This window comes from Podarcis vaucheri, assembly GCF_965113315.1.
Source record: "Podarcis vaucheri genome assembly, chromosome: 2".
Taxonomy (NCBI): Eukaryota; Metazoa; Chordata; class Lepidosauria; order Squamata; family Lacertidae; genus Podarcis; species Podarcis vaucheri.
The window spans coordinates 124,171,941-124,182,690 of NC_138760.1; the positions used below are offsets into that span (position 1 = coordinate 124,171,941).

General features: G+C 45.1%; 1 protein-coding gene across 8 annotated transcripts in view; it reads right to left on the reverse strand.

Annotated features, from left to right (window-relative positions):
* Positions 1–10,673, reverse strand: part of LOC309524593 (uncharacterized protein) — a 31,798-nt gene extending 21,125 nt beyond the window's left edge. For 4 of the 8 annotated variants that reach the window (XM_082209294.1, XM_082209292.1, XM_082209293.1 and 1 more), the window contains exons 1-3: positions 6,349–6,663; positions 2,064–2,244; positions 566–758 (exon numbers count right to left, since the gene is read on the reverse strand). In XM_082209294.1, coding sequence (XP_082065420.1) covers positions 566–758; positions 2,064–2,134 — 264 coding nt within the window. In that variant the 5' untranslated portion in view covers positions 2,135–2,244; positions 6,349–6,663. Of the gene's footprint in view, positions 1–565; positions 759–2,063; positions 2,245–2,424; positions 3,308–6,348; positions 6,664–10,523 lie in introns of those variants that run through there. The other 4 variants (XM_082209289.1, XM_082209288.1, XM_082209291.1 and 1 more) reach the window with 4 other exon arrangements.
* Positions 10,674–10,750: the final 77 nt, after the last annotated feature.

A 10,750-nucleotide genomic window follows, 5' to 3' on the forward strand; every position in this document is an offset into this window, starting at 1 on the left:
GACCCTGTTGCAAAAGTTCCTTGAATAAACTTCAAACTATGCTTCTCAACGTACTCTGGCTGGCCTCTGTTTTCTCCTCCGATAGGGTTGGGCTCAGGAATACCCCATAAGGGAAAGGGAGCAGTTTTTCTTAAAACAGGAAGGAATTTGCCTTACCCCATTCCTATATTTTTAAAGGGTACATTAAATCAAATAACAATGACTGTTTTTATTATTGTTATTTTTATTTATTAGATTTATATACCAGCCTTGTTTTTCTCTATTTTTATTTTTATTTATTAGATTTATATTCATCCAAAGATCTCAGGGATGTTCACAAGATAAAAATACAAGATAAAAACACAGATAAGTAATTCCTGATCATCGACTGGACCATCAGGCTTTGCACACACAGTACATTTAAAGTACACGGCTTTCTCAAAAATAATAATCCTGGAAACTGTAGTTTACCCTCACAGAGCTACAACCCCCCAACACCCTGAACAAACTATACTTCCCAGTAGTTTAAATGTACGGCGCGTATGCACCCTGTTTTCTCTTTAAAAAATTAAATAAATCCCCTCACCTTTTTCGGTCGACGAATGACAGTTGGGATTGCTCCGGGTTTGAGTTCCCGCCGCCCGGAAGCCACTTTGCCCCAGAAATCCGTCCTTCTAAAGTGCTCTGAGCACACAACGTCGTTGTACGAGGGAGTGAAGTTCTGACGTCCGATGTTCACGAGCCACTTTTTCAACTGGTCTTCCTTTGTGAGAGGAAACCTGAAACAATTTTGTTTTGAATTTTAAAGAGCTGGGCACTCACGTAGTTGTGGAAATTGTCATAGACTATTACTGTAATAATAATAATAATTTATTATTTATACCCCGCCCATCTGGCTGGGTCCCCCCAGCCACTCTGGGTGGCTTCCAACAAAACACTAAAATACAATAACCTATTAAACATTATAAGCTTCCCTAAACAGGGCTGCCTTTAGATGTCTTCTAAAAGTTTGGTAGTTGTTGTTCTCTTTGACATCTGGTGGGAGGGCATTCCACAGGGCGGGCGCCACTACCGAGAAGGCCCTCTGTCTGGTTCCCTGTAACTTGGCTTCTTGCAGTGAGGGAACTGCCAGAAGGCCCTCGGAGCTGGACCTCAGTGTCCGGGCTGAACGATGGGGGTGGAGACGCTCCTTCAGGTATGCTGGACCGAGGCCGTTTAGGGCTTTCAAGGTCAGCACCAACACTTTGAATTGTGCTCGGAAATGTACTGGGAGCCAGTGCAGATCTCTCAGGACCGGTGTTATATGGTCTCGGAGGCCACTCCCAGTCACCAGTCTAGCTGCCGCGTTCTGGATTAGTTGTAGTTTCCCGGTCACTTTCAAAGGTAGCCCCACGTAGAGCGCATTGCAGTAGTCCAAGCAAGAGATAACCAGAGCATGCAGCACTCTGGCGAGGCAGTCCGCAGATAGGGTCTCATCCTGCGTACCAGATGGAGCTGGTAAACAGCTGCCCTGGATACAGAATTGACCTGCGCCTCCATGGACAGTTGTGAGTCCAAAATGACTCCCAGGCTGCACACCTGGTCCTTCAGGGGCACAATTACCCCATTCAAGACCAGGGAGTCTTCCACACCCGCCCACCTCCTGTCCCCCCAAAACAGTACTTCTGTCTTGTCAGGATTCAACCTCAATCTGTTAGCCGCCATCCATCCTGAGGGAGACCGTTCTGCTCTTACTGTCAGAAAGTTCTTCCTGGTGCTTAGTCGGAATCTCCTTTCTTGTAACTTGAAGCAATGGGTTCGAGTCCCGCCCTCCAGAGCAGGAGGGAACAAGCTTCCACCATCTTCCATGTGGCAGCCCTTGAGATATTTGAAGATGGCTATCCTATCTCCCCTCAGTCTCCTCTTTTCCAGGCTAAACATACCCAGCTCCTTCAAGCGCTCCTCGTAAGGCTTCGTTTCCAGACAATGAAAATGGTGGTGCCCAGAATTGTGTCACAGAACTGCACTATATTTGAGCAAGGCAGGAGGAGATTTTGCAATCATTCATACCCCACCCACAATTCCTTCCAGGTGGCCCAGCTTACCTGTGAAACGTGACGTGGGATCCACGCCAACGCCGGTTGTTGCATCTGGGCACTGAGCAACAGCTCGCCATGTCTGCGTGTGGACTCCTTCTGAGGTTGACCCAACGAGCAGATGGACGTTTACGTCTCTGTGTTAACTCCAGCCATTATGAGTGTACAGGTGAAAAGAGCTGGATCCAACCTAAAAAAAATGGCAAAGCAGAACTTTTGTTCCTCTTGCCTATATTTCCGGAAGCACACTGGATCCTGGATGGTGCTCAACACCCCTCAATTGGTGCTCAACACCCCTCAATTGCTGGGGTTCTTTCCACTAAGAATACTGCCACTATGGTAGTATGCAAGAGCCTAGTCAATGTCTTGCCTGTCTAGGACTTTGACCATTCACATCTTTGGTTCCTAGACAGGTATTCCTCTAGGAATCTGGACTTGGTGGATTTAACCCTCTAGAGAGAATCTCAAGGGCAAAGAATGAGAGGACATCTCCAGCTAACGCCTTGGAAAAGAGGAAACAAAAGAGGCATTAAATGCAAATATTCACTTCTCAGCGCTTTATTTGGGGTAGGGAATGAAACTGAGCAAACTAATCTTGGGGTGGTGTACATGGTTCCCTCCCTTCCCATTTCATTAGGGTTGCCATATTTCAAATCCGGAGAGGAGGCGTCGTTGAGCTTTTTTTAGCAAAATCGCAAAGAAATGGGAAGTTTTTGAGCTATTTCTGAGGCAAGAACGATACTGCCGACACATGGGCTGCAATATGTCTGGATCTGACCAGACATTTCACCGACTTCCGCCCAGGAACTGCTTGCGGATGCAGTATTCTGGATAAGTCCAGGAGATTCCAGACTTATGGCAATCCTACATTTACACCCCATAATAACCTTGTGAGGTAGCTCAGACTGAGCCGAAGTCACACCCAGTGAGCTTCATGGATGAGCGGGGATTTGAACCCTGGTTTCCCAAGTTCCTAGCCCGACTCTCTCTAACCACTACCCCACACTGTTAGGTTGCAGGCTGACCGATTCCTTCTTTCGGGAGCTTGCCAGTCGATAACATCCCACAGCCCTTAGAGGAAGGGAGATGATTCAACAGTAACCATTTTATTTGTTCTGCCATAACAAAGTGGGGAAAATGCACTGATAGGAGACTCTTGAGAGTCCCATGGACTGCAAGAAGATCAAACCTCTCCATTCTGAAGGAAATCAGCCCTGAGTGCTCACTGGAAGGACAGATCCTGAAGCTGAGGCTCCAATACTTTGGCCACCTCATGAGAAGAGAAGACTCCCTGGAAAAGACCCTGATGTTGGGAAAGATGGAGGGCACTAGGACAGTGTTTCCCAACCACTGTTCCGCGGCACACTAGTGTGCCGCAAGATGTTGCCTGGTGTGCCGCGAGATGTTGCCTGGAGGGAGGCGGGCGAGTCGGGCGGCAAGAGGCGGGGCGGCGGCGGCGAGGAGAGGCCGCCCAGCGCGGGGCTCTCGCCGTCTGCCTGCCTGGCTGCCTGCGAGCTCGGCGGGCAGCGCCTCCGTCCGCAGCGCCCGCCTCGCGGCTCTCATTCCCTGCCCCTGCCAAAGCTCACCCAGCCAAGCCGCGCTCTCCTTCCTGCCTCGCTTTGCTGCCTCCTCCCCCCCCACCCCCAAAGCTTGGAGGTTCCCCAGCAAGGGGGAGGGGGAAAAATTGAAACTTACACTTTCGTGCGTCCCTCCCGGCGTGACGCTGCGCGCTGACGTCACGGGGCTGTAATGGTGGTGTGCCTCGAGATTTTTTTCATCAAACAAGTGTGCCTTTGCCCAAAAAAGGTTGGGAAACACTGCACTAGGAGAAGGGAAGGACAGAGGACGAGATGGTTGGACAGTGTTCTCGAAGCTACCAGCATGAGTTTGACCAAACTGCGGAAGGCAGTGGAAGACAGGAGTGCCTGGCGTGCTCTGGTCCAGGGGGTCATGAAGAGTCGGACATGACTAAACAACAACAGTTGAGCTGCAAATCTGGCTTTTAATTTCCCAGCAGCCAACACAAATACAAGATAGCCTTATTTTCCTTGGCCAGCAGTAAAAACCACACAAACTCGGTTGACGTAATAACATTTCCCCCCACAGCTGAACTCAAGACAGATGTTTTCCACGAGGATCTTTATAGAGGGGACACTGTGTGATGTAATGAACAGTGTCTTGTCTTGCAGCACACACAGAAACACTGATCCAAAGAAAATTCCTTGCAGCTTTAAAAGTGATTTCCAAAGGCAATCCAGAAAGGCAGAAGGCGATAAGATCAAGTCTTAATTTTGTAAAAGCAATTTGGCGCTTATGGCTATGACATATCAGAGAATCTCTCTCTCTCTGTTTGAATGGGATTACCCCTCAGAGATGGTAAAGGAAGATGCAATCTTGGGCATGTTTATTCCAAGTTTAAGCCCTCTTTCGTTCAGTGGGTTTACTTCTGTCTGAGAGGTGAAGTGGGGAGTGTGATTTACCAGGGGAAAGAGCAAGAGAAAATAGTGACAAACAGAGATATAGTTGGAGCTATAGACATAAAAATCCAGAATGATGCATGTTGCTGTGGTTGCTGCATTTTGCTTGGCTGGGCGATATGCATGCTGCTAGCATATCAGCGAAGCCCAAGGCTTTTGTAGGTAATTGAGCACTGGGTCTGTACAGAGAGCGCGACAAGGCAATTTTAGTGGATGTTTCTTGAGCCAGTCACTGCCTCTCAGCCTAACATGCCTCGCAGGGTTGTTGTGGGGATCAAATAATAATAATAATAATAATAATAAATAATAATAATAAAATTTTATTTATATCTTGCCCTCCCCAGCCGAAGCTGGGCTCAGAGCGGCTAAAAAACAATAAAAGTAACACAGCATTCTAAAATCAATTCACTCTAAAATCAATTCAAATTAATGGGGGAGAACTATAAATGCCCCCTTGAGGTCTTTGGAGTAAAAAGTAGGATATAAGGCAATAAACAGTAGTAGTAGTAGTAATATGGGATACATGACCCAGGAACCCTCAACCTGCAGCAACAGTACCATGCTGATATATGAGCCTACTTAGAAGTAAACCTCAGTACCTCACAGAGCTCAATGGAACTTACTCCCAGGTAAGCGGTCATAGGATTGCTGCCCGAAAGCGTAACCGCATTGGACTGAATTGCAAGGCTGGCACAAAACCGCCCTTACAGCTTTAACAGTTATGCAGAGGAAGGAAACTCCCTCTTTGATGTGACTAATCAGAGATCATATAATCACAGAATTGTAAGAGACCCTGAGCATCTTCTAGTCTTGCAATGCAGGAATATGCAGCTGCCCCATTCAGGGATCGAACCTGCAACCTTGCCGTCACCAGCCCCACGCTCTAACCAACCAAGCTATCCCAGCTGGACTAATAAAGGGTGCAAGAGTCTTGTCCACTTTGTGCACCAGGGCTACCCTATAGGGTCGCAACCCATGTTTCCACAACACTGAGGACAGTAACAAAAATACTTTCCTTTGCAACACAAAAAGCCGCCTTACACTTGCAACTTCAGTTTTGCCTAGAGCAGACCCACTGAAATTAAAGTTAAGCATGTTCGTGGGTTTACTCGGAGCAGGAGGAGCGTTGACTCCCTCCCATGGAGCCCATCTAGCTCAAGGCGCACAGCTCCATAGAGTCAACACGGGCTGGCAGCAGCTCTCCAGGATTTGAGGCTGGGGGCTCCAGGCTCTACCCGCAGACTGAACCTGGGGCCTTCTGCACTCAAAGCCACTGAGCTACGCCTTGCCCCCCCTACTAAAACTGCCTTCCCACGTGCATCTTTTCAAAAGCAACAAATGCGTGATTTAAAAACAACAACCACACGTTTTCCCCTAGGAAATAAGAATGCGAGTTAGAAAACAAAAACAGAAGCACCCCCTCCCCTGCCACCAAAATCACAGCTCCCTGTTTAATTAATTAATTAATTAATAATAATAATAATAATAATAAATAAAAATCCAGGATGTGATGATAATAATAATAATAATAATAATAATCCAGGGTGTGATAATAATAATAATAATAATAATAATAATAATCCAGGGTGTGATAATAATAATAATAATAATAATAATAATAATAATAATAATAATAATAAAAATCCAGGGTGTGTTGTCTCTGCTAGGCAAAGCTCTGCCTTCCTCGCAAACAAAATGGCTTCGCAAGCGACTGCGAAGTCTCCTCTGCGGACAATGAGGCTCTTCAGTCTATGCAGCCTTTTTTTAATAAGTCTACGCACCCAGAAATGCAAAGAGGTAACCCCACTGCTCCGCACCTTTTGGGCCCCCCTCGCACATCGGGAGGAAGGGGCAGGAAAACAGCAGCACTCACTTGCTTCTCAGCTCCTTTTGCAAGGAAACCCGCCGAAGCCCAGATTCTTTCCCCCCGCTTTTTTGCAAACGCTGTAGCCCACCAGGAGTCGCGTTCACACGTTCGCGGGTTGGGTCAAGGAAACTCTCCCCTCTTCTTCCTTTCTGGAGAAGCCTCCCTCCCCCCTCCCCCCTCGAGCTGGCTTAAACCATTAAAAGGAAGTCAGGAGTGATTTAGGCCTTGGTCTCTTCCTTCTTTTTCCTCTCTCTATCGCCAACTCCTCCTCCCCCCCCGGAACAGGGAGGCGAAATGGTTTGTTCCGCTCCAGACAGGCAGCTAGCGGGACATACCAACTTTTAAATGACATGATATATGGCAGGTCGTTTCAAAACCGCTGCAAGCAGAAAAGCAGCGCGGCATGGGGGAAAAAAAAATCTCCTACAGCGGCACTTTTCTCGTTGCAAGGTGCAGCAGCTGGTTTGTTTTTTATTTTTTAAAAAATAAACCTAACCCACCCTGTAGCCTGAAATGGCGCAGTCCATTTCAGCGCCGCTTCCCGCTTGGTGTAGCAAGAGCCACCCTAAGTGGAAGATGGAAAGGGGGGAGGCAGAGGTGCGTGTTGTGGGTTCCTTGCGCTTGCTGATGCAAAATAATAAATGGCACTTTTTTTAAATTTCTTGCAGTTTAACCCTAGATTGCATCTGTGCGTGGCCTGCGCAGGAGAAACCTGTGCTCAACACTCGTAGGGAAAGAGGAACTTGCCTCATCCAGCTCAGTGTTAAATAATTTTTTTTTATTTTTTATTTTTAAATAATTTTTGATTAACTGGCCAATCACATCAAATTAAATCACATAAAATTCCAAATTACAAAGCCAAATTTTTAAATTTTATTTTTTAAATATTTTGTCTAGTAGCACCTTAATAATATAATAATAATAATAAATTTTATTTATATCCCGCCCTCCCCAGCCGAAGCCGGGCTCAGGGCGGCTAACAACACTAAAATAGTGCAACATTATAAAAACATCATAAGAATTAATTAAAATCAGAATTGATGGCAACCATAAACTAAAGTATTGTAAAGATTGCCAAAGGAGGGGGTCAGGCTGTGCCCTAACCAAAGGCCTTATAGACCAACTAAGTTTGTTCTGGTACTGTATAAGCTTTCGTGTTTGCACTGACTGGCAGCAGCCCTCCGCTGTTTCAGGCAGGAAGTTTTCCCCACCAGCCGTTCCAGGGGGTCAGACTAGATGATGGTCGGCGCCCCTTCCCACTCTTATGATTCCAACCAGATGCTTCCAAATATTGTGTTTACATTCTGAATATTTGTATGGTTGTGTTTATATTTGGAATATTGTTTCTATAGTGTAAACCACCCTGTGATCTTCAGATAAGGGGTGGTACAGAAGTCAAAGAAATAATAATATTTATCTGTGTAGCTGAAGCTACATTGCAAGACTAATAAATAAACCAGAAGAAAAGACATAAAACAATAACATGCATCACAAAGTTAAACCCTTATCTAGCAGAATGCCTGGCAAGCCTTCCACAGAACCTTTCATCATCAACACTTTGTTAAGTACAGTACCAAAATTTGGCTGGATGTAGCCGCAAGGTCAGCTTGTGTACACGTTTATCAGAGGCAGTTTATGCCTTAGAATCCTGTGGGAGTGAGTTCCACAGTTTAACTCTGCGCTGCGTGAAGGATTTTTAAAAAAATCTGTCCCAAATCTTTCAACATTCAGCTTGTATACTTATCCGTGGCAACACACAAAGACACACCAGAGATTGCTTTTGAATGGTTTTCTAGCTAAAAGAGTGGTTGGGGCAACCCGGCCGGATTGGCGAAGTATAACTCATAAAATTATTATTGCTATTAAAAGTAGTCAATTGAGGCAATTTCCTCATGGTCAGAAGGGAGTGCAAACCTCACAAAATGCAAAGCCTTATCTTCAGGTAGTGGAAAATCCTCTGGTTGCAGATTCAGCCTTAAACGGCTGGACTCTCTATTCTTCAAGGCAGATCTCTCCAAACTTTTCATGTTGGTGACACACATTTTTGACATGCACCATTTCGTGACACAGTTTTAATTCAGTTTTACTAGCAAACCAGAGGCAAAACTAACCCCTTTCCAGCTTGACACGCTAATGTGTCACGACACACAGTTTGGAAAGCTCTGCTTCAAGGCCAGACTTGGTGCCCCCTCATATATATTTTTTTCCGACTACAACCCCTGCTCACTGGGACTGATGGGAGTTGCAGTCCTGGAGGCCAGTCAATGTAGCTGTGAATTTCACCATCCCCTTATGGACCAGCAGCAGAGCTATATTTGCTTTTTCATGAGTTGTAGCTCCCCAAGCAAAGTGCCGTGCATATTAATGGCACCACCTAAAGAACAACAACACTAATCACTTTAAAAGGTCAGAGGTGGGCTGGTGGAGGGAAACTTAATTTTTGCATTATGCTCCTTGCAGAGGCCTGAAGGCAGGAGCTGGAAGTGAAGGCTCTGTTGCAATACCTCTCTTTTTCTATCTCTGTGGTGGGGCAGTTACAAAGCTGGTGGGAGTGGGGAGACCAGGAGGAGTGGAAAGGAGAAAATAATGAGAACATCATGGGCAGGCCTGCCACAGTGCAGAGAGGTGGAGAGCAACATTAAAATGTTTTATTCATTTAGTAGTATTATTATTATTGGCATCCATCCGTCTCAGGAGACAACGGAGGACTGCATTTTTAACAACACTTAAAATAAAGAACATAGGGAAAAAAGTGAGAACGTGCTTTTTTTTATATAAAAAAGAAAGGTATGCTATACTGTATCACTATAAGAATTACAATTCCATATATGCTTATCTAATATATAGATGTTATTATCATCCAAATACATATGTCTTTATTTTTAACCTATATGTTGTAATGAAATTGAGAACTCATTTATACACTTGTCCATTCAAAGTCTACATTTATAAGCAATCCCCTCACAAGTGGCAAGAGCAGTCATGTCTTCAATTATTCGATGCAGTCATACATTAAAACATTTTAAAGCAATACAGAACAATCAGGAAAGTGGCTGGCTACTTTTAAAGAGAAATTTAAAGAGGTTTTTTTTAAAGAGAAAATTTAGATAAATTTTAAACAATGGCATACGGCTGTTGGCATTAAAAAAAAGTTCTCAAAAAGCACTTGAAAGTCAAATATGGGACGAAGTGAAGCCTTGGTGCAGTTTAGGGAGAGAAAAATGGACTTTGGGGCAGGCGGAAATTAATTTATTGCTTTGTAACACCTGCTTGATGCAAATGGGAATACTTACTCCCAAAAGCATGTGCCTGATTTACTTAAGTTTATATCTCACCCTTCCTCCAAAAGAGCCCAGGGTGGCAAACAATGCCGATACAATACAATTAAAACTGCTAAAAACTGTTTAAAAGTCCTAAAACTCCACGCCCGCTCTCAAAACCAGTAATTTCAGGGTTGCCAGGGCAGATGTTCCAGCCACCAAATCCTTGGGGTAAGCAGGGAATGCTTTGAAATTCCTTTAACAACGAGACCCGGGTTCAAATCCACGCTCTGCCATGAAGCTCACTCTCAGCCTAGCGCCTACCTCAAAGGGCTGTTGGGGGGATTCATTGAGGAGGGGGAAAAGAACCATGAACACCATGTGTATCCGAAGAAGTGTGCATGCACACGAAAGCTCACACCAAGAACTAACTTAGTTGGTCTTTAAGGTGCTACTGGAAGGAATTTTTTTTATTTTGACTATGGCAGACCAACACGGCTACCTATCTACTACTGGAACCATGAACACCAGTGCGAGCTCTTTGGGGAAGACGGCGGGATAGAAATGCAACAAAGATAGAGGGCAGTCAAAAATCTTTGGTTTTCGAAGGCCGTCTTCATCAACCAACTGTAAGGTGTAAAAGAGATGGGGCCAGAGACCCAGACCTCTCTGTGTGCGTTGGGGGTGTGTGTGTTTCTGTATTTTAGGGGGCCACCACCAAGAAGGCCACCTCAGAGGGCACAAAAGATTTTGAGCAAGTCAATAAACTGTCAGGTTTTCTCCCCTTAATCCCGCCTTCCCCTCCCATTAACAACACCCTGGCTTGTGTTTTTTTAAACGAACAAACGAGGAAAGTGAAGCTTACAATCTGAAATGCCTTTCTTTCTTTCTATTTCTCTCTCTCTCTCTCCTTGTTCTCCCAGCTTTCAAGATTCTTCGTCGGTTGCACTTTCTCGTGTGAGTGCGCTTTGTAAAACGCGTGTTCCATTCCAACTTCAAAAAAATAACCACCAACCCTGCAAAAACCCGTGCAATGCAATGCTTCTTCTTTTTCTTTTTGCTCTACCAATCTCCCTTTGTAAAAAAAAAAAA